The sequence below is a fragment of the Sorex araneus genome, chromosome 1 (genome assembly GCF_027595985.1).
Source record: "Sorex araneus isolate mSorAra2 chromosome 1, mSorAra2.pri, whole genome shotgun sequence".
Lineage (NCBI taxonomy): Eukaryota > Metazoa > Chordata > Mammalia > Eulipotyphla > Soricidae > Sorex > Sorex araneus.
This window is the reverse complement of record NC_073302.1, coordinates 402,600,672-402,625,174: the sequence shown is the minus strand read 5'-3', so window position 1 is coordinate 402,625,174 and position 24,503 is coordinate 402,600,672. Positions and strand designations below refer to the sequence as shown.

The window sequence follows — 24,503 nt, the reverse complement described above, 5'->3', positions numbered from 1 at the left end:
TCCACATATGAGTGCAATCTTTCTATGTCTGTCTCTTTCTTTCTGACTCATTTCACTCAACATGATACTTTCCATGTTGATCCATTTATATGCAAATTTCATGACTTCATGTTTTCTGACAGCTACATAGTATTCCATTGTGTAGATGTACCAGAGTTTCTTTAACCAGTCATCTGTTTTGGGGCACTCTGGTTTTTTCCAGATTCTGGCTATTGTAAACAGTGCTGCAATGAACATAGAAATACATATGCCTTCTCTACTATACCGTTTTGCCTCTTCGGGATATATTCCCAGGATCCAAATGGCTCAGAGGCACATGAGAAAATGTTCCACATCACTAATCATCAGGGAAATGCAGATCAAAACAACCATGAGATATCATCTCACACCACAGACACTGGCCCACATCCCAAAAAACAAAAGCAACCGGTGTTGGCGTGGATGCGGGGAGAAAGGGACTCTTCTTCACTACTGGTGGGAATGCTGACTGGTTCAGCCCTTTTGGAAAACAATATGGACGATTCTCAAAAAATTAGAAATTGAACTTCCATTTGACCCAGCAATGGCAATTCATTTTTTAAAAATCTCATTGTACATAAAAAAACAAGGCATGGAGCTATATATTTATCATCTTACCATCTCTGTAAAAGAAGCCTCTTTCTGGGTTTGCACATGAATAAAATATTTCCAGGTACATAATATAAAAAAAACAGCTTTCAAGTTCTGTTGGAAATGCCATGTGTTCACAATATGTGTCTGGGTTGGAGTGGAGACATCTGCATGCTGGAATAACTGAGTCCTGCTCTGGCTCACCTGTGAGCCCAGATGCAGGAGATGCCTCCAGATAGGTGAAGGTGGTGCTTTGCAGCATCCTGGAAGCAAACGAAATCATAACTTTTGTTTATGTGTTGATCTTGCCAGGGTTTGATTGACCATGCCTGTTTCTGGTATTGAATTTGGACTCTGATTCTCTCTTCTTCTAGTTCTAATAGACAGTTACTGCATTTTAAATATATAAATATATATTGAAACTATTGATCTGTCAAATTCTCTTTTTAGTTGTTTCCCTCAAGTTCTCTTGTCTTGTTCTTCTACTAGGCATAATATAAAATATCTCTGTTTCCCCTCTCCTTCTCATTTGACTGGTGCAGGGGATGTATATTTGAATTTCTCTCTTTGTCCATGCCTTTTTCTCTAATGCTTAACAGTAGGTAGTTTAAAATAGTATTGGGCTGGAGGGAGAGTATGTGTGCAGGACACCCAGATTCAATCCACTGCACCCTATGGTCCCTTAAAGCACTATTGAGAATGACTCTCAAGCATGGAGATGGGAGTAGTTTCTAAGGTTGTTGCCCCAAATCCAACAACAAAAACAACACCATAAATACTATGATATTTTGATTTCACTATTATCTACTGAGTACCTATTTTGTGTTAACCACTATTCATAGTAATTACTACGTACTGATTCATTTAATTCTCTTATTAGCCATGTAGCCTATGTTTTTTTTCACCGTCCCATGTATAGCTAAGAAAACAGATACCAAGAAGTCACTGGTCATACTAGAATGCCGTTCCAGGATTCAAAGCAAATGGATACCACCCCTGCATTGCTTGGTCATTGAGAGATGAGCGGTAGTGGAAAGAAGGAAACAATGTTAAGAATATTTGAGAAATACATCAATATGTCAGATCTGAAATTAGGGAAATAGAGTCAAAATAAAGTAGAGGATCACACAGTTGTTTTGTGAATTCACAAATCTGGGAAAGCTGATCTGAGTAATTAAATCCTGTGGGTTTTTTTTTTTTGGAGGTGGGGTGTTGGAGGCAGTGATCTTGTGTAAGTGCTTTATTAAGAAGGAATGAAGATCTTAGCCTTTTCAAAGATTAGCAGCAAGAAAATCCTGCAGCTGAGGATGTCGTTCAGAAGCTGAGCTCTTGTGTGTGTGAGACCCTAGGTTCAATCCTGGCACCATAAAAAATGAATTCCTCTTTAAAAAACAAAGAATGATTATAACAACAACAACAACAACAACAACAACAACAAAGTGATTCTCGTTTTTGATTACCAAACATTCATCTTGTGGAAATGTCTGCAGAGTTTGTTTCTGCTTACAAACAAACCTGACCCCAAGTCGCTGGGGTCAGGGAGGTGACTGAAAGCCACAGCATCCCTTGCTTGGCTCATGGAGCCATGGTACTCTTCCCGAAACTGCAGAGTCCCCCAGTGACCCCCTAGCATGGACCCTGAGCACCGCAGATGTCAATTCTCACTCTCTCCAAATAAAAACAAAAACATGCCACGAAACACCACATAAGTGGGTTTGTAATTTCTATTTGTTGTGCGCTGTTACTGTCATTAGTTATTTATTGTTCACAACTAATATATAAAATAGCCAACTTTATTTTTCCCAGTGGAAAAATATGAACAGAGATTTTTTTTTTGCTGGAAGTTAGAGGGGACGTCCCAAGAGTGCTCTGGAGGCTTAGGGTTTCCCCAGTCTGGCCAGTGGTTCAATGCAGATGCTTGAGAGGCTGAGAGGCTTCCTGGGCCGTGCAGTGGTGGGGAATGCCTGGACCACTCCAGAGGTGCTGAGGAACAGAGATTTCTTTTTTAGGCAAAAGTGAACATTTGAATGTATGCCAGTGCCATGTGCTTTATTAGCAGTCTAGAGATTTCTCCTCTCAACTTAATTTGACTTCTTTATGATAACTTTTCAGTAAAACTAGTTTTCTGATCTGTGAAGCTTAAAAATGTGAAGAAATAAGCATTTGGAAATAAGATAGTTACATCTTTCTGATCTCCACATATGTGTTTTAAACATTATCTGAGATTCAAAGTCATTTGTTTTCCAATAAGCAATTGAAAATATGATAGCTTCATCATTATGATTTCCATATGTATATTTTAAGCATTATCTTAGACTAAGTTATTTGTTTTGCATGTATGTGGACTTTGCTAGTTTTCAAATATATATTCTGAAGGGGGTATGAAGAATCGAATATAAGTATAATTTTAAAAGACTTAGAGAATTCACAGTAGATTTTGATGATTTTCTCAATCACTTTTATGGTTGAAGAGCTTTTCACTTTAGAAAGGAGTTTCACCATGCTAGAATGATAGTAAAATAGGTAGAGGACTTGTCTTGCATCCCATAAGGTCCCCTCAGCCCACCGGTAGTGATCCCAGAATGCAGAGCCAGGAGTAAGCCGTGAGCACTGCTGGGTATGATTTCCAAACAAAACAAACAAACAAAAGACAGGAATTTCATATACTTAAACCAGAATAGGAACCATTCCTCTAAAATACCAGGACCATGTCTTCAGTTTGACTATCTTTAGAGAGCTTTTGTTTGTGCTGGATAGAGAGCTTAACAGGCTAAGCACATGCTGTGCATGTGGGAATCCCAGGCTTAATTCCTGGCACTACGTGGTCCCCTGAGTACTGCATGGTGTGGCACAAAAACAAAACAAAGCAGAAGAGCTTTTATCCCTTCCTAATGCAGATACTCTCCACAAATATCTACTGTTTCATTTATGAAGTTTATTTAAGACATTTATGAAGTTTTTTTGGCATTTATGAAGTTTTATTTTAGGAATCATGATTTAGAGTGCTGTAAATGATAGTGTTTTATGCTTAGCACATTCAGTACCACATGCAGCACTTACCAAGGGTGTCCATTTCCTTCCAGTATTGTTATTGTGCCTTCCCCCACATCCCTCCCATGGTAAGCTTCTTCTTAAAGACTAGTTAGTTCTCATTTTCTCTTGCTTTTGGGCATTTGTTATTCTGCTACTTTGCTTTTCATATCCCACTTATGTCAGAGATTATTCTGTTTCTGTTCAACTTTTTGTGACTGACTTCACTTAGCCTAATACTCTCTAGCTCCACATAGCAACAAATTGCATGATTTCATCTTTTCTTAAAGTTGAGTAGTATTCCATTATATATATGTACCATGGTTTCTTTTTAAAAGTGGAAGATAAAGAAAGTGCCATTTGGTTTAACTTTAGCAAAATATTCATACTGAATATAGAAGAATATGTAAAATATGTAAAATATGTTTTGCTTTAAACCTGCCAATTATTTAACTTTGCAATTCTGTGAAATTTTTAAGAATGTGCAAATCCAGAAATATTGATTCTGTTTCATTTTTTCCTCAGGCTCTGTTATGTGGTATACTTATTAACCGTCCTGAAGATCCATTGAGATATTTAGAGGAAATGATCATTTTTATAAAGGAAAATGGCCTCCAGAATCTCCTTTGGTGAATATTGTTTAATTTATGATTGGTAGATACTTAATTTTGAAGCCAAATCACTTATTGCATAATACCAACATAAGTCCCTGCTAATGAAACCTTCTTAGCCTTTTACATCTATTATCCAAAGACTTTAGTAGGAACAATTTGTTTACTGGTTCTTAAATTGGGAAATGCAGTGGGCTCTTACTGACAACATGAGCTCATTGGGCAGTTTATTTCAAGCTGGTTGTGAGAAAAGGGGGGCATTCCCTTTTGGGGAGCAAAATCTTAAAGGAGAGAGTTTGAAAAAGCCCCTTTATTTCATTCTGATATACTCCTCCCAAGGGAAAGTATCTCATCAGTTTCATGGTGGAAGTAACTACTAGGAAATGAAGTTAATTTTTGACTGTGTTCTATGATTTTTATCAAAGGGATATGTGCATTGATCCATCATTAAAACCAACGATTCGGAGGTTATCTGAAACTTACATGGAGCAGCTTTTTGGATTGGATGATCAGCTGGTAAATCAAACATTCTGAGACATACCTTAAGTCTTTATGGGAGCCCTTGAATAGATTTCAGCTTTTATGAGCAGTGTGAGATCAGAATGTTTGGGGCAATGAAGAAAAGTGAGGGACATTACACAGTCACACCCGTATGACCTCCCTAGTTTTCCAAGAAGCATTTAGTCAGGCAGTTGTTCTTCCTCTTTCTGATTAATTTTTTTGGGGGGGAGGGGAAGAGAGAGGATTTGGGCCAGACCCAGCAGTGCTCAGGGCTCATTTCTGGCTCTGTACTCAGAAATTACTCATGGTGGGACTTGGGGGCCCCTTTGTGATTCTGGGGATTGAAACTGAGTATGGCTTGTGCAAGGCAAACACTTTACCCACTATACTATATCTCTGGCCCTCTGTTAAAATTTTTGTATTAAATTTCCCCCTTTACCTTTTGTCATGTATCTTTGCAATGTTGGAACAATAAAAAGAATAGTGTTATATACAGCTTTCAAGAAGGGCATTTTTTTCTAATATATCACCCCCCCCCTTTTTTTTTTGCCTGGTACTAGGATAGAATAGAAAACCTCAGTAGGATCTGAAGTCAATACATTTCTCTCATAGCATTTACTCTAATAACCCCGGTTCCCCTCATTTATGCAACATCAAGCAGAGTTAGTGATCGAGTTTGTGTTATATTTCCTTTTGTATCCAGTCTCCCCTCTCCATTCTCTTGCTTTGCCAACTAAGCTAACCAACCCAGTCTTTCTTTATTCCCTCTGCCATATGCTTAGGAATTAAGCTTCTAAAGATATGGCTGAAACATTAATGAGATTTAACTTAAAATCCAGGCCTTATTCACCGAAAGAAACAACCAGTTCCAACAGCTGGTTTTGATCCTGCTAGACAGCAAAGAAGTAATTTAGAACATAGAAACTTTTAGAACAAAAATTGTGTGTAGAAAAGGAGCCAAAATAGCTAGAGGCATGATGTTAGCAAAATGACCAACATAAATGAGAGTGTGGAGTCCTTGTGTGATACTCTAGATCTCAGGGTCCCAGGTGTCTCTGTAAACATGGGCAGAGACTGTGAATTGCTGGTGAAGTTGGGTATTGAAAAGTAGAATAGTTGAAGGTGGAGGCCGAGAGCCAGAAATCATCTGAGGTTCTACTTACCCTCTACTCATCTGAGGGTGAGTAGAGTGATACTGAATCCTAATCAGTGATATATAACAGAGACAATAAAATATATTAGAAATTTCTGTCAAGTCTGGGATGATTCTAAGACACCAGGTTAACTGGGCAAAACCCATATGCCCAATACTCTTTGGTTTTTATCATAGGGTGTATTCTCAAAGACTGCACTCGGTCAGTCACAGACATTGAATCTACTATAGGGTATGGATATGTAAATAAATCACATTCTTGGAGATGTTTGGGGGCCTCAGAAGTGAGGAAGGAATGGGATTCTAGTCCTCCATTTTCACCCTTTACATGCTTGAATAACTCTGCTATGTGTATAATGTCACTTAAAAAATTGCTAAAAGATGCTAAAATTATTGAATTACCCCACTAGTAAACTAGAGGGGCAAACTTCCTGTCAATATTTTGTCAATATTTTGAAAATCATTTTATTAAATAAAACCAGGTGGTAACCACTTCATTTACAAGCCTCTAGAAAACCATTTAAACATTACACAGGATTCCAAGAGATATCATAACTTCTTGAAAAAGTTTATTAGAAATGGAATTCTTGGACTGGAGAGATCGTTAAAGGAGTTAAGATGCTTGTCTTGCACACATCTGACAAGGAGTAAGCCCTAAACATAGAGCCAGGGATAAGTCCTGAGCCTCACTGGGCATTGCCCCAAAGCCCCTGTCCCCCACTATCAAAAAAATTAATCAATTTAAACGGATTCTAATTTACCCCCAGTTTGAAAGGCCCTGGTTTTGGGCCAGAGAGTAGTGCAGTGGTAGGGTGCTTACCTTGGATGGGGCTGACCCAAGTTTGATCCCGGCAGCTCATATGGTCCCTGAGCCCTGCCAGGAGTGATCCTTGAGCCAGGTGTAAGCCCTGATGACAGCCAGGTATGTCCCCAGAACCAAAATAAATAAAATAAAATAAAATAAAATTAAAAGACTACTAGTTCAAAAGAAAATAATAAGAAACTTAAAACTAAGAGGTCACTGTTTTAAAAGGAAATAGTTTCAAATTCAAACTAGATGTTGGAAAAATTCTTCTACAAGGAAATCTTTCATTTTGATATTCCCACACTGGAAACTATCCCAGTTTCCCCTTTTATTTCCAGACTGGAAGCTAGTGTAGTTATGTACCTGGATTCTCAGAAACCGTATGGTGACACACCTTCAGTTCTTCTCTTCAGTTGTAGCTGGCAGGTATCTCTGTGCAGATGTGGGCAGGAGTATACAAAGGACAGTCACTTCAAGATCTTCTCTACTAAAGCCAAATCGCTTTACACAAGAGGCAGAACATTGGGAGAGCTATGAGCTTTTCTTATATGCCTAAATGAATTCATGATTAATATGTATAAACTCGATCTTTTATTTTATTTACGATTTGGAGGTGGTTTCAGTCATACCCAGCAATGTTAATGCATTGAGGAATTAACACCTGGCAGTGTTCGGGGGACCATAAGAGATGTTGGGGATTGAATCCGAGTTGATCATTTTTTTCTCTTTTATTTCTTTTATTAGTGAATCACTGTGAGGTACAGTTACAAACTTATGAATTTTCATGTTTGCAATTGGTTTACATCCCTCCACCAGTGCCCATTCTCCCCCACCAATGTTCCCAGTAACCCTACCTGATGTTTCCATCCCTCTAAACTAGATCTCTTAATTTAATAGTATATTACTTAAACATTAATTGGCTGGAGCTGTAATACAGTGGGTAGAGTGTTTGCCTTGCATGTGTCTGACCCGGTTTTGATCCTTGTCACCACACATAGTCCCCTGAGCCCTACCTGAAGTGTTCCCTGAGCACAAAGCCTGGAGTCATAACTGAGAACCCTGGGTATAGTTTTGGATTATGCTTATTTCTACATCGAAGAGATGTTTGTGTATGTATATGCTATACAGACAATAATAAAATAAAAATGTACACATTAGCAATGAGCAGTAGTTATACATGTATAAAAAGAGTCAGGTACGTGTTGTGTTAGCTGACTAAAGAATGTTCAAAGATGCTGAGGATTGTAGCTGTTCTATTTCCCTATTTCTGCTTGGTGGGTGAGGCCTTCATATTAAATACATATATAGAGATGTAGTCACTGTCACTGTCACTGTCATCCCATTGCTCATTGATTTGTTTGAGCAGGCACCAGTAATGTCTCTCGATTGTGAGACTTATTTGTTACTGTTTTGACTCATCAAATACGCCAAGGGTAGGTTGCTAGGCTCTGCCCTGCGGGTGCGGTACTCTCGGTAGCTTGCCTGGCTCTCCGAGAGGGACGGAGGAATTGAACACGGGTCGGCCGTGTGAAAGGCGAACACCCTACCGCTGTGCTAAGAGAGAATATATTCTGGAATAGGCAAAAAATATCCAGTTTAATAATGGTCAAGAAGTTTATAATTCTATCACTGTATCACTGTCATCCTGTTGATCATCAATTTATTTCTACCAATATAGCTGACAACAATAATGCTGTAGTACTTATCTTAAAATGCTACCAAGAGTAAGGGCAGTATTAGTCTGGGAGTGTGGCACAGTGGTACATAGTTCACACATGTGACACTTGGTTTTGAGACTACAAAAAAGTGTTAGTCAATATCTGGCATTGTGGTTTTTTTTAATATAAAAAATAGGCAATGGGTCAGAGCATCCGTATAGCATGCAGGGCACTTGTCTTGCGTGTGTGCAGCCTGGTTTAATCCCGGCATCTCATATGGTTTCCTGAACCCCACGAGGAGTGATCCCTGAGTGCAGAGGCAGGAGTAGGCCTTGGGCAAGCTGAGTGTGCCCTCAAAACAACAGCAAAACAAAAAAAATCCAAACAAACTAGGCAATAGGAGTGTGCACTAGAATGTTAAAATATATACAAATTATCTTGTCTGTTCCTGTCTCCTTACCACCCAGTTTCCCTCCTTACACACAACCATTGCTCTTACTTTCCTGTGCATTCATTTGTTTCTAATGTTTGTCATTTTATTTCTTTATTTCAGATGACTCCAGAATTAATGATAAAAGCATGTACTTTTTATACTGGACATTTAATAAAGACCCACTTTACGTAAGATTGTGATTTAAAAAATCCTATTTCTTCCTCTTGGGCTTCTTAATATTCTTCTATGAAAGGTTGTTTTTGCCACTTTGCTGATTTTATCTGCTTAATTCTATCTCTAACATTTTGTATTATATGTTTTTTAGACTGTTACTTAGTTCAAAAAGTTCTTTATTCTTCAAGGTATCATTTTCTCTCTCTCTCTCTCTTTTGGGGAACAGGGGTTCACATCTGGGGTGTTCAGGACTTATTCTTGGCACTGTGATCAGGGATCACTCCAGGCAGTGCTCAGGGAACCACATGTGGTTCCAGGGATCGAACCCCCTGGTACTATCTCTCAGGCCTCTTGTCTTTTTTATTGAATCAAAGTTCAAAATTGAAAGTTTTGAACTTCAAAATCTCTTTAATTCTTGGAGTCATATATTTTGGAATTTAGATTTTTTTTCTAAATTTGATTTTAGAAGGAAAATTTCTGCACATACTGTGTGTTATATACCATCTTTAGAGGTGCCAGTGTGGCATATGGCAAATAGACACATCTGAACACAGTATGTCTACAATGAAACATGTATAGTCTTACTAAATGAAATGAGAAAAGACTATATAAATCAGCTCTGTGTTAGACTTTCTAGGAGTTTTGTAGCACTGTAGTACTGTAGCACTGTTGTCGTTGTTCATTGATTTGCTCGAGCGGGCACCAGTAACGTCGCCATTGTGAGACTTGTTACTGTTTTTGGCATATAAAATACACTGCAGGAAACTTGTCAGGCTCTGCCGTGGGGGTGGGATACTCTTGGTAGCTTGCCCCGCTCTCCGAGAGGGGCGGAGGAATTGAACCTGGGTCAGCTGCGTGCAAGGCAAACACCCTACCCACTGTGCTATTGTTGAGTCCAGGAGTTTTGTATGAGAAAAAATTAGTTTCGATAGGGTCTAGTTTTTAACCTCTAGTTTTCAGTCCAAATACAAACAAACTTCCTTTTCAAAATCCACAACTTTTGAGGTGGCTTCCAGGGCTGGCGCATGTGATGCTCATGCATGTGAGAACCCTGGGCTCGACCCCACTAAGTACTTCGCTGGGTGTGGTGCCTCCACCCACACACATACACACAAAGTTAAAAAACATTATTTGGATTTTAGAGATTTCTGGGTTTGAGACATATGTAAAACAAAAGCACAGACTCAAAGGAAATGCTAGGACAGATTGGAACAGAAATAATAGACATTTAATTTCTTTCTTGGCTATAGTTTTTGAGGAGATAGAGGAGATATTGCCCCCGTTTTCAGTTTCACTAAGGTATTGCTATTAACATAAAATCATTCCTTTTCCTTATTTTCTGTCTGTAGCACATGGAGACACATTATCATATCTACCAGCACTGAAGATGAAATCATGGCTGAAAAAATGAGAATAGCAGAGAAACATTGTAATTTACAACACATGAAGCATGCATTTTATCTTTGGTACTCTTATACAAAAAGTCAAAAGGAAAATGTTAGAGGTAAATCTTTACGTAGTTTCAGTTAGATTTTGTAGTCATTTATTGATTTAAAAATTCAACAAACTAGGGACTGGAGAGATAGTATAGAAGGTAGAATGCTTGCCCTTCGTGAGGTTGACCTGGGTTAGATCCCTGGAATCTTGTATGTTACTACCAGGCGTGATTCCTGAGTGCAGAGCAGGGGTAACCCATGAGCAATGCTGTGTAATCCTCAAAACAAACAACAACAACAACAACAAAACATTAACAAACTGAACAGTTAAGAAGAATTTGTATGAGAGTTTATTATGAATTGTCATGAAATTTAAAGCCAATGATTCAAAATTTTAATGTTTCTTTCTTAAATGCATTCTTGCAATAAAAATCATATTTAAAATAAAATCTTGTACATTTGAGATATGCATACAAATATAAATATAAGTAGGGAACTGCTGTTGGCTTTTGTTTTTTACCTGTTAGACAACTGGTTGATTATGGATGCTGCAAAGATTGATTTTGATGGAGATGCTCCATTTTCCATTGAGTTTTTTATTTAGTGGATACATGAGAAACTTAGAGAAAAATAATTTTCTTTTACTTTATCACTATATTGCTGGTGGGGAGAGTGGAGAGTCCTGGAGAGGCAGGAAATCGCCACAATAGATAGAAAGTGCTACCACCCTCCTGCACGGCCCCCCACCACCTTCCTGGGCATTGACCTTGCTGGGTGAGGACTAGTAAAGTATATAGAGCTCCTGCCTGGCAGGGTTTTCTGGCCCTGCCGCCCCATGACGGCAATTGCAGAAGGGAATTTCATGTGAAGACAATTAATAAAGCAAACAAATTTTATTAGAAAGGAAGGGGGGGAAAGAAGTGTGTTCAGACAAAAACAAATGAACAAAAAAAACCCAACCCCAAACAAACACACAGTCCTCTCCAGAGAAAGGAGAGGACCCCATGAAAGAAAAATAAAAGGAATTGCATACTCCAAGTTAGAATCCTGTGGAATACAGAATTGGAAAGTTGCAACTTTGGTTTAATAGGCCTTTTTCTGGGTTGCCTGGTTTGGGGGTTCCTGTGCTGGGAAGTGGTTCTTGCTGGGGTATTGGCAAGGTAAATGGTTTAGAACTTTTGGTAGTCTTTCATATTCTTATCAATGCCTGCTATTCCTTGTTGCAGTTTTTCTCTCCTAAGGGGGGCCAGTCTTCTCCATTTGGACTCCATTTAATCTTTTTTTTAAAAAATTTAGTCTTATTAGTATCATTTCCTAGAAATCATCTTCAAAGAGGGGTTCAAGCCTTCATGCTTTTAAGAAAGCTAAAGGCTGTTTGCAGAGTAACTTCTTTTCTTCCAATTCTCTCTTGCTTACTCCCTGAACTTCTTGCCAGTGGGGTTCGTTGTTCCTCACCTTGTCGTTGTTTTGGGGCCACACTAGGCAATGCTCAGGGCTTAATCCTAGCTTTGTGATCAGAGATCACTCTTGGCGGGCTTAGGAAAGCACATGGAGTGCTCAGAAATGAACCCAGATTGTTCTTATACAGGCAAGTGCTCTGTCCACTGTACCCAAGTGCAAAACTACCACTCTGCCCGCTGCACTATCTTCCGGCCCCTCACCTTGTAGTTGTAGTAAGTGTAATATGTGTGATATTACCCATAGCTTAGGTTTTTTCTAACCTAAGGTGTTTTTCTGCTTGATGTAAATCAGAAAATCATTTCTTCTTGATCACCCCCTATTGGTAGACCATGTAAAGGCTACAACATTAGGAAAATAACCCAATATTTATAAGAGAAAATTTAACTGATTGTAACTATGAAGCTTTTGTATTTGGTAACAGTGTCTTCAGTCCTGTTTTAATCATCTTCCTTCTTGGTCTCACTCTTAATTTGGGTTTTGAATCTCCCCTTTTTTTTAAAGGGACAATCTATTTAATCATAGGGTACTTATCTAAATCAAAGTTGATAGGGACAAAAGGGAAACAGGCAGGAAAATTAGGGATTATCACAGGAAGGCCTATTATAGGTGGTGCTATCTGATAACCTGAATCACCTAGGCCCTGCTGGATTTGGACACCAGATCCTCATCTAAGCATCCTGACAGTTTAATGGCCAGCCTTCTTGGAGCCTACCAAAGAAATGCACAACTACTCACCTTTGTTAAAAGGGGAAAGGTGGAGAGTGTTAGTAGAGCAGCTAGCTTGCTTGCCTTGTGTGTGACTGATCCAAGTTCTATCTTCTGCATCCCGTATGGTCCTTGGGGCCAGAGAGACTGTGCAGCGGGCAGAGCGCTTGCCTTGCGCACTGCTGAACTGGATTGGATTTTCAGCATCCCATACGGTTCCCCAAGCACTGCCAGGAGTGATTTCTGAGTGTAGAGTCAGGAGTAAATCTTGAGCATGGCCAGGTGTAGCTCCAAAACCCAGGAGGCAAAAAAAATGGGGAGTGGGTGAGAAGGTTTTTGCCTTTCTTTGGAATCCTTTAGGAGACCACTCTCATAATCTGGGGCTTCCTTGCCTTTCTTTCTTTTTTGTTCAATAAAGGCTTTTCTGGATTCGTCCCATGTCATCTCTAGTCCCTTGCTTTCAATCTTGACTGCTTAAGAACAAAAGCCTGGGCTTCTGCTCTGGTTATAACACTGTTACAAGTGTTTTCTATGAATAAATTAGGAAGTTCTGGTTTTCTAAAGAATAGATTTGTTAAATGTACATAGCTTGACATTATATATTACATCTCAATTTCTAAGCTTGACATTGGTGGGTTAAAGTCTCATTTATATCTATTGCTGTTGAGGTAATTTTAGGTATAATTGAAATCTAATAAAATTATGCAGTTATGGTTCATACTGTAAATGTTATAAAATGAAACGCTTTCATATTTAATTTTTAACTTAATAGAAACAGCTTTAATTATATACAGCAATCTAACAAGGTAATATATTTTCTTTAGTTATATTATTGCGGCTACGAAAGACCTTTACCCATCAGAAGCTAGTATTTGCCCTACATAAGTGGAAAAATAAAGCAAGAGAAAAGCGTCAATTGAGAGAAAATGAGCTGGTATGATATATTGGAAAATAACATTTTTAGAAGTTGAATTTTGCTGCTGTTCTAATGTTGCCTTAGATAATAATATTGTATGTAGAACTGAATATTATGTAATTTTGAATGGGGGATCATGTCATTTTAAGTTAGTTTAAATTTCACTTTAGCTAGTCAAAATATTTTATGATAAATTTGTTTGTTTCATTTGAAATTTGAATATCAGGTAAAATTAATATTTTGTTTATATTTGTTGATACAATGCATTTTATTTGATTAAGTATTTAAATGACTATTGAACTGGAAGAGAACTAGAAGGGAAATTCTTCAAATGATTACAATAGAGAAATAAATGATGACAAATAAAAACATTTATAAGGCTAAATTGTTATTCCTTTTTTTTTCAATTGAATCACAGTGAGATAGTTACAAGACTTTCATGTTTGAGATTCAGCCATACAGTGATCGAACACCTACCCCTCCACCAGTGCAAATTTTCTACCACCAATGTCCCCATTATCCCCTTCCCCGATCCCAGTCCTCACCCTGCCTCTATGACAGACAATTTCCACGATTCTCTCTACTTTTGGGCATTATATTTTGCTTGAATTTTTACCACCACCATTCAAGTCTGCCTGCCAGGGGCAGATGCTAGATCACTTATTTTCCGTTGCTCATTTTGCATATCATGAGAGGTTTCATGGCCTTGAACGTGGCCGGGTTGTGGGTGTGACATCCTGCATCAAGAGTGGACGGGGAGCCGAGGAAGGACTGCCCGACTCTGCTGCTGCCATGCGGTTTGGAGACTTAGTTCTGGAACCTGCATACCTGGGCCTTGCTTGCATAAGCTCTTGGTGGCTGGGATTCCATCTGGAGTAGGTGGGTGATTGCACCTGCTCCATCTGGGGTGCCCTGGTAAAATAGTCTTGGTATGGGGTCCAGAGAAATCGCCCGTGCTGTGGTACCTGTGGGACTCCACTATTCTTTTTTGAGGATGGGTTTGGGCTTTTTGAGCTACACCCAACAGTGCTCAGTGGTCACTCTTGGTGATGCTAGGGATCAAACCAGGGGGTGAATTTAGCTTAGTTTTTATTCTTTAGAAGTTAATGCTCTATTGGTATTGAACTGGAATTCTTGTGTGGTGTACTGAATGTAACGGGTTACATTTTGTTGTTGCTTTTTGTACCACACCCGTGGTACTTGGGGCTTACTCCTAGCTCCGTGCTCAGGGCTTACGCCTGATTCTGTGCTCAGGGATCATTCCTGATGGTGATTCCTGGGGTGCCAGGGATTGAACCTCAGTTAGATGTGTACAAGGTAAATTCCCTTTCTTCATTGATTCCTGGCAATTCATATTATACCTGAGCACTGCCTATGTTGCCAGTGAAATAGTCAGACTTTGGGTTGTTGTCTGCTCATTCACCATTTTATATCACTTTGTGTAGTTAGTAAGTTTCTTTGGACCCCAGCCCTCCCTCTTATCATTGCTTGTCTAATGGTAAAACTGTACATAACTGTCTTGTCCCTTTTCCTCCTCTTTAAATCGAAACCTCCCTGAGACAGGAAGGAGTTGTCTGTTGTTTTGAGGTGGAGAATAGAAGTGGGGGCTCCCAGGTGGTTTTTAGAAGGCCTAGGTGTCCCAGAGTCAATTCTCAGCTGATGGTCAATGTGTGTTTGTCCTGTGCCCTACCTGCTGTACAATCCCCTGGTCCCCACATCGTTCTCTGACCATGCTTAGAAGCGAAATGAATGTTTCTATTCAGCTGTTGACATATTAATAGATATTTTTTCAATGAATATCATATAATATTACTCTAATATAAATGTGCATAATATAGTTAATTGGGAACTTAAAGAAAATTTTTTCTTCTAACTTTAGGATTTTTTGTCAAACCAATTATTCTACATCTCTACATTTTCTTAGGTATATAGAGGGTGGCAGGTGTGTGCTGGAATGACAGACAGGAAACAGTTCTGTTTATATATATTTAAATTTGGGAGCTGTACTTAGCAATGATCTTTGGCTGTGCTCAGGGGTCACTACCAGTGGTGCTCAAGGATCATACAGTTCTTGGGATCAAACCTGGGCCTGCTGCACATGCTAAGTATGTGCTCTAGTACTTGAGCCATCTCTTGGTCACTATGCATTTTTATATATGTGCCTGTCTTTTTAAAAAAATTTATTGAATCACCGTGAGATAGTTACAAGCTTTCATGTTCGGGTTACAATCACACAATGATCAAACACCCATCCCTCCACCAGTGCACATTACTCACCACTAATATCCCGGGTATACCTCCCCTTTCCCACCCTCCCCCTGCTCTATGGCAGACAATATTCCCCATACTCTCTCTCTGCTTTTGGGCATTATGGGTTGCAAACAGACACTGAGAGGTCATCATGTTTGGTCCATTATCTACTTTAGGCATGCATCTCCCATCCCAACTGGTTCCTCCACCCATCATTTTCTTAGTGATCCCTTCTCTAGTCCATCTGCTTTCTCTCCTCCGCTCATGAGGCAGGCTTCCAGCTATGGGGAAATCTCCCTGGCCTTTGTATTTACTGTCCTTAGGTGTCAGCCTCATGTGATGTTATTTTATACTCCACAAATGAGTGCAGCCCCTCTATGTCTGTCCCTCTCTTTCTGACTCATTTCACTTAGCATGACACTCTCTATGTTTATCCAATGGTAAGCAAATTTTATGACTTCATCTCTCCTAACAACTGCATAGTATTCCATTGTGTAGATGTACCAAAGTTTCTTTAACCAGTCATCTGTTTTAAAACAACTTGGGTTGTTTCCATATTTTGGCTATTGTGAACAGTGCTGCAATGAATATATAGGTACAGATGTCAATTCTTCTATGCTTTTTTTTGCATCCTCAGTATATACTCCCAGAAGTGCTATTGCAGGGTCATATGGAAGCTCAATTTCTAGTTTTTGAAGGACTGTCCATATTGTTTTCCAGAAAGGCTGGACCAGTTGGCATTCCCACCAACAGTGTCCCTTTTTCCCCACATCCACGCCAGCACTGGTTGCTTTTGTTCTTTTGAATGTGTGCCAGTATCTGTGGTGTGAGATGATATCTCATTGTTGTTTTGATTTGCATCTTCCTGATGACTAGCGATGTGGAGCATTTTTTCATGTGCCTTTTGGCCATTTGTATTTCTTTTTTTAAGGAAACTTCTGTTCATTTCTTTTCCCCATTTTTTGATGGGGTTGGAGGTTTTTTTCTTATACAATTCTACTAGTGTCTTGTATATCCTGGATATTAATCCCTTATTAGATGGGTATTGGGTAAATATTCTTTCCCATTCTGTGGGCTCTTTCTGTATTTTGGTCACTGTTTCTTTTGAAGTGCAGAATCTTCTTAGTTTAATGTAGTCCCATTTGTTTATGTTTGTTTCCACTTGCATGGTCAGTGCTGTTTCATCCTTAAAGATGCTTTTAGCTTCAATGTCATGGAGAGTTCTGCCTAATATGTGCCTGTTTTCCAAAAACTTTAGTACGTATTTGTTAGGTCATATGTGTGATTATATGAGTGAAACGCTTTGGTGGCCTTTCCTTTATTGTATATTTTTTCAATAATGTGTCAGAGATTAAAATGGGGACTTTATCAATAAATCAGGCAAGTCGTCACACATTTTAACTTCTGATTTCCCTTTCCCATTTCCACGTTAACAACTTCTATCTCATGTCCCAAAAATCAATTCTACAATTACCAGAACTTTGACTCTGTGGGTTTCTGTTTTTGCACTTGTAAGAGGAGAACAGAAGAGATTGCATCATATTGTTAAGGTAAATGTCTGTGTAAATGTTGTATGACAGTTGGTATAAATGATACATGATGCCTTGGTGGTTCATAGACCACTAAGCATGCTGTGGACCAGGGTAATTTATGTAATGACAATGACAATTCATGATGACAGTAATGCATAATGTTTAACTGGTGCTACCATTTGTGTCAGGTACTGTGCTTTTAAATATATATTATTTTTCTTAATCCTTACAATGATTTTCACAAGCTTTATAAACTATTTTCATAGCAACTGTTGAATCATGAACTTCAGTTGAGTAAATGGAGAGGCAAGTTAAAAGTAGACTCTTCACAAGAATCCATTCTTTCTGATAAAACCGAAATTTTTGAATTTGACATTTCAAAGTTACCTGAAAAAGCTATTTTACAGGTTTGTATAAATTAATGTTTATCTCACCTAGTGATTTTTTAAATATTTGCCTAATGATTAGTTTTTGTGAATCTTATCAGAATGACAGACGCATAGTTTTTTAAATTTTTTAAATTCAAAATTTTTTTATTTTTATTGAATCACTGAGATAGTTATAAGCTTTCATGTTTGGGATAAAATCACACAATGATCAAAGCATAGTTTTAATGAGTATCTTTGGGCTATCATATATCAGGGGCTTCCATTTGGATAAATATAACAATAAAGTATGGAAATATTAAAACTGTAGGAAGCATGAAAGTAAAGCATGCTGTCCCTTCCTTTCTTCTTCAAGCACATATTGTCATTAAGGTTCATTTATATACTGGAGCACTTACCTTTTAATCTCAGTTTCTTAATCCTTTAAATTTAATATTTATGCTCCTGCTTTGGACTGGAGTGATAGCACAGAGGTAAGGCATCTGCCTTGCATGTGGCTGACCTGGGTTCGGTTCCTCCATCCCTCTCGCAGAGCCCGGCAAGCTACCGAGAGTATCCTGCCTGCACGGAAGAGCCTGGCAAGCTACCCAAGACGTATTTGATATGCCAAAAACAGTAACAAGTCTCACAATGGAGACGTTACTGATGCCTGCTTGAGAAAATCGATGAACAACAGGATGACAGTGCTACAGTGTGTGCTTCTGTCTAGCATATGAATTGGATTTATCTACTTAAACTTTCAATTGCTCAAAGTATTTATGCATGTCATTTATTTCTCCTAGATTGTGAATACATAAAAACAAGAATCTTGTGTGTATAGCTTACAAATAATTGAGCTTATATCTGAAAAAATTATTATATTCTTATTAGCCCAATTAGTACACTAATAGTCCAATAGTACACTTATTAGTCCCATTGTTAGTACACTTGTCTTATTTTAATTCATTACTTTTTTTTTAAATTTATTTTATTGAATCACCATGTGGAAAATTGCAATGCTTTCAGGCTTAAGTCTTAGTCATACAATGCTGAAACAACCATCCCTTCACCAGTGCCCATATCCCACCACCGAAAAAACAAAAACAAAAACAAAACCACAGTACGCCTCCCATCCCGCCCACCCCCATACCCTCCCCCTTATAACTGATAAATTTCACTTTACTTTCTATTTACTTTGGTTACATTCAATATTTCAACACAATCCTCACCATTATTGTTAGGAGCACCCCACTAGAGTCAAACCTGTTATGAAGGGAAATGGTTTTGGATTTCTGTACTTTAACAACTAAGTCCAGGGAGATTTCTTCCGGATATTGGATCATTGCAAGCTTATAAATCCCATCTGTGGTTGTCATAATATGGCGTCCCCACGCCCTTCATCCCCGGGAAGGGACAGGCGAAAGAGAGAAATACCTTTCCCCTCCTGGGCGGGCATGGGGTCGCGGCTTGGTTCTCAGGCTGGAGACATTCTGCAAGTAGCTGCCCATGTTGAATTTGGTTCAGCTGGGTCTGGATTCATGCTCGTGCAGCTGCAGAGATGTGGCCCCCAGGGTCACATCTCAGCGGAGGGGTCATTACTTTTTTTGAGAGAGGACACACCCAGTTATGTTCAGGGCTACTCCTGGCTCTGTACTCAGGGATGATCCCTAGCAATGCTCAGGCATGATATGAAGTGTTAGGGATCAAACTGGGTCAGTTGCATGCAGAGCTAGTGCTTTACCTCCCATACTATCTCTCCAGCCCCAGTTCTGTTTCTCTTTTACTTTTTTATTTTTTTGTCTTATTGAATCACCGTGAGATAGTTACAAGCTTTCATGTTTGGGTTACAAGCACACAATGATCAAACACCCATCCCTCCACTAGTGCACATTCCCCACCATCAATATCCCCGGTATACCCCCCCTTTCCCACCCTCCCCCTGCCTTCATGGCAGATAATATTCCCATACTCTCTCTCTACTTTTGGGGATTATGGTTTGCAATACAGATACTGAGAGTTTATCATGTTTGGTCCATTATCTACTTTCAGCACACATCTCCTATCCTGACCGATTCCTATAGCCATCATTTTTCTTAGTGATCCCCTCTCTATTCTAGCTGCCTTCTCCCCTCCGCTCATGAGGCAGGCTTCCAGCTATGGAGAAGTCTTTCTGGCCCTTGTATCTACTGTCCTTGGGTGTCAGTCTCATGTGATGTTATTCTATACTCCACAAATGACTGCAGTTCTTCTATGTCTGTCCTTCTCTTTCTGACTCATTTCACTTAGCATGATACTCTCCATGTCTCTCCATTTATAAGCAAATTTTATGACTTTATCTCTCCTAACAGCTGCATAGTATTTCACTGTATAGATGTACCAAAGTTTCTTTAACCAGTCATCTGTTCTAGGGCACTCGGCTTGTTTCCAGATTTTGGTTATTGTGAACAGTGCTGCAATGAAAATATAGGTACAGATGCCATCTCCACTGTGTTTTTTTGCATCCTAGGGATATATTCACAGAAGTGGTATTGTGGGGTCATATGGAAGTTCAATTTCTTTTTTTAAAATTTATTTATTTTTTAATTAGTGAATCACCGTGAGGGTACAGTTACAGATTTATACTTTTTTGTGCTCATGTTTCCCTCATACAAAGTTCGAGAACCCATCCCTTCACCAGTGCCCATTCTCCACCACAAATAAACCCAGCATCCCTCACAATCCCATCTCCCCCCACCCCACCCTGCCACTGTGGCAAGGTATTTCCTTTTGTTCTCTCTCTCTAATTAGGTGTTGTGGTTTACAATAAAGGTGTTGAGTGGCCATTGTGTTCAGTCTCTAGTCTACATTCAGCACGTATCACTATTTCCCCTCATGGCCTCCAACCACATTTTACTTGGTGTTCCCTTCTCTATCTGAGTTGCCCTCTCCCCAGCATATGAGGCCAGCTTCCAAGCCATGGAGTCAACCTCCTGGTACTTATTTCTACTATTCTCAGGTGTTAGTCTTCTACTCTGTTATTCTATATTCCACAGATGAGTGCAATCTTTCTATGTCTGTTTCTCTCTTTCTGACTCATTTCTCTTAGCATGAATCTTTCCATGCTGATCCACTTATATGCAAAGTTCATGACCTCATTTTTTTCTAACAGCTGCATAGTATTCCATTGTATAGATGTACCAAAGTTTCTTCAACCAGTCATCTGTTCTAGGGCACTCGGGATTTTTCCAGATTGTGGCTAATTGTAAATAGTGCTGCGATGAACATATAAGTGCAGATGTCATTTCAACTATACTTTTTTGCTTCTCTGGGATATATTCCCAGCAGTGGTATTGCTGGGTCAAATGGGAGCTCAATTTCTAGTTTTTTGAGAATCGTCCATATTGTTTTCCAAAAGGGCTGAACCAATCGGCATTCCCACCAGCAGTGTAGAAGGGTCCCTTTCTCCCCACATCCTCTTAAACAGTGATTTGGAAGCTCAATTTCTAGTTTTTGAAGCCTCGATCCTATTTCTCTTCCTCACAACTTAATTGTAAACTCACAGAAAAATGCTGATACTAAGTTAATTGAACTTTTATATTAACTTTGGAAAATCCCATTTCAGAATATGGGAAATATTTTGAATTCCTGGGTTTTTTGCTCAATATAATGAAAATCATATGAAATTTTAAAATTACTTCAAATTTCACTTGCTTATATCATGTCATGTGTTCTGATGAGGCTTTGTATCCCTTCTACCTTGCTTCCTTCAGCTCTCCCTTCAGGAACAATAAGTTCTTTTAAAATTAGGTATATAGAGTTTGCCCCTATATTTACACCATAACATGATGAGGAAGACAATGTAGAGACTTTTCTGCTTAGTTTTTATCTTTTTTTCAGGTGGTATAGGTGGATTATCTGATCAATTGAATGATACCCCTATAGACAGATACCAAAATTATACCAGGCCTTATCCTGAATTATTGACTAAATTATAACTTCTGTTTTGACTAAAATATATTATTCTGTTACTCCTTTTCAGAGATTTCTAGAGAAATAAAAAAATATGTGAATTTTACTTGAGACAAAATTCAGTATTAAGAACTTTATTTGAACTACCTTTGAAAATGGGCTGGATTGATAGCACAGAGGTTGGGCTTTCACCTTTCACGAGGCTGACCTGAGTTCAATTTCTCCGCCCCTCTCGGCGCGGCAGAGCCTGGCAAGCTACCCGTGCGTATTGGATATGCCAAAAACAGTAACAATAAGTCTCTTAATGAGAGACATTACTGGTGCCTTCTCGAACCTTTGAAAATATTAATAATCTTTTTTCTTTTTAAAATAACTCAATCTTGGGGTTGGAGAAATAATACAGCAGATAAGGTGCTTGCTATGCACACAGCCTATTTGGTTTAGCCCCTGGCACCCCATTGGTCCCCCAGTCCCTGCCAGGAGTTAGTCCCTGAGTGCAGAGCTGGGAACAAGCCCTAAGCACCACTCAATGTGACCCCCAAACAAGAAAACAAGCAATCAAAAAAAAAAACAACTCAATCTTGATAGAATACTAAAATACATCATTATTTTTTTGAGAAACTCTCAACACTCCCTCTCCCCAATAAAATAAGTTAGTTTTACTATTTGTTTATTTGTTTTGGTTTTGGGGCAAAACCTAGACGTGTTCTATATCTTCTCTTGCCCCGGCAGTGCTCTGAGGATCATATGTGGTATTGGGAATTTGAATCAGATTTGGCAAAATGCAAGGCAAATGCCTCAATTCTTGTACTGTATCTCTGGCATCATAACTTTATCTCAATGTCCATTTGCTGGGCATCAAAAATACACAGATAATGAAAGAATGAATGTATATAATGTAAAATTATACATTAATGATTTTAATAGTTATGTTTTGAGTGATTTGGTTTGCCAAGCATTTAGTTCAATAGATTTGCAAAATTTTGAAGTGTTTTTGTTTTGTTTTGGGTGGGGGCAACATGTGGCATGCCCAAGGCTTATAGTTCTGTGCCTAGAGATCACTACTGGTAAGGGCTTGTGGGGACCATATGGGATGTTGGAGATTGAACCCAGGTGGGCTACATGCAAGGCAAATGTCCTACTTTCTTTTTTGGTCCCTAATCATAGTTTTGTTTGTGTATGTATGTGTATGTATGTATGTGTAAATTAACATTCAATTTGCTGACTTTTTAAGGTGAACCAATTCTCAAAAACTTGAGAGACAAAGGTATAAAAACATGCAAATGTAATGTGAATTAAATACAAAGCTTAATATTTTGGGATATATTAATCTAAAAAGTAAACTAAGATTTAGACTGCCTAAGGTTTTGTCAGAATAATTGAAAACAGCAATCTGGAATGGAATACCATTTGAAATTATTTGGAAAACACATTTAAACTGTAGGCTTACTTTTAGGTTCATTTACATTCACTCAGGAAAGTGAGTCGAGTTCTGTTTTATAACTGTTTTCCTTCGTGTCCTTTACCCATTAGGAAACTCTGCTTTGTAAGCAAATGGTAGAATTCAAACACTATCTGTCAAACTCGGCTAGTGGGAGGGTTGGCAAAGAACATTTTCTGTTAAAATGCAGGATTTTATTTTTGAGTGTGTTAGTGTGTACTTTGGCAAGCAACACAGAGGAAAGCCTCATGTTGATAAGTTTGGAAAGTCTAAATAACATAGTTAAGTGACGCAGTTTTCTTAAAATACAAAATTGCTTAATTAATTCAATGTTAGTGATTTACGGCAGCCTCTAATTTTAAATAACTATAACTTTTTATTTGCTTATAAAATATAAGTGTGCGTATTTTCAGAGAGTTGTAAAATCACCTCCAGATTTTATAGTGTAGTTGGTGGAGAAATAGGGCAGCAGGCAATGCACTTGACTTGCATGCAGTGACCCAGGGTTTGATTCCTGGCATAACATATGGTTCTCTAAAATTGCCAAGAATGATTTCTGAGCATGGACCTGGGATGAGCCTTGAGCACATCTGGGTGTGACCAGACCATGCCCCTCTTTAAAAAAAAAAAGCAACAAAAAAAGATTTTTTAGTGTTGATGGCTTAACTTTTCATTTGGTTAAAAAAAAGTTCAACTTTGGATAGTACTAAATTTTGTACCACACTGCTGAAAAGCCAGATGGTTGAGGCCTGTTGGATTAATTACTTAGAATTGTAAAACAAAAGAGTATTTCCAGTGACTTTTGGAATCTGTGTTTTGATAACCTCAGGGGTCAATCTGACCTCGACTCACCAAAACCAGAATGGTTCCAGGTTTTGTAGGCATGTGCAAGTGAATGTCAGATAAGGGAATGTTCCAAAACCACATTGCTCTATCAAGGAGCTATGTGTATATTGGCTCAAATCATGGTGTGAGTGAAAAAAGCAGATGAAGCAAAACATATAACAATTGCTTTAGGATCAGTACGCTTTGGTAGAAGAGTGATCTGCCACAAATCTTGATTTTATCACATTAGCTCTAGTCATGAATGCTAAGTTAAGCAATTTCCAAGTACTTTTATAGAAAATCGGAACTTTTTATTTATCTATTTATTTGCTTTTCGGGTCACACCCCACAATAATCAGGGGTAACTCCTGGCTCTACACTCAGGAATTAGTCCTGGTGGTGCTTGAGAAACCATATGGGATGCCGGGGATCAAACCCAGGTCTGCCGCATGCCAGGCAAATGCCCTACCTGCTGTATACTATCTCTCTGGCCTCTTGTATGACTTTTCAATTGTGGAAGATGCTCCATTAATTTTTAACAGAAACCACCCTGGTAAAATGATACATTATTTGTAAGATGAAAGAAATGGCATCCTTGGAAGATTTAGTGACATGGAAATTGAGGGGGGGAAGGAAAGAGGGAGGGAGGG

At 38.7% G+C, this 24,503-nt stretch overlaps 1 protein-coding gene and 1 non-coding gene across 2 annotated transcripts in view; one reads left to right on the top strand and one right to left on the bottom strand.

Annotated features, from left to right (window-relative positions):
* The window catches only part of FBXL13 (F-box and leucine rich repeat protein 13), a 223,426-nt gene that overhangs the window by 14,751 nt on the left and 184,172 nt on the right, over nucleotides 1–24,503 (top strand). Inside the window, exons 2-7 of the mRNA XM_004602271.2 lie at nucleotides 4,165–4,268; nucleotides 4,676–4,766; nucleotides 8,921–8,988; nucleotides 10,324–10,478; nucleotides 13,401–13,510; nucleotides 17,541–17,681. Of these exons, the coding sequence (XP_004602328.1) occupies nucleotides 4,165–4,268; nucleotides 4,676–4,766; nucleotides 8,921–8,988; nucleotides 10,324–10,478; nucleotides 13,401–13,510; nucleotides 17,541–17,681 (669 nt within the window). The remainder of the gene's footprint in view (nucleotides 1–4,164; nucleotides 4,269–4,675; nucleotides 4,767–8,920; nucleotides 8,989–10,323; nucleotides 10,479–13,400; nucleotides 13,511–17,540; nucleotides 17,682–24,503) is intronic.
* Nucleotides 5,301–5,433, bottom strand: LOC129401522 (small nucleolar RNA SNORA66). Its single transcript, XR_008628404.1, has one exon. It is a non-coding gene; the product is annotated as a small nucleolar RNA SNORA66 (small nucleolar RNA).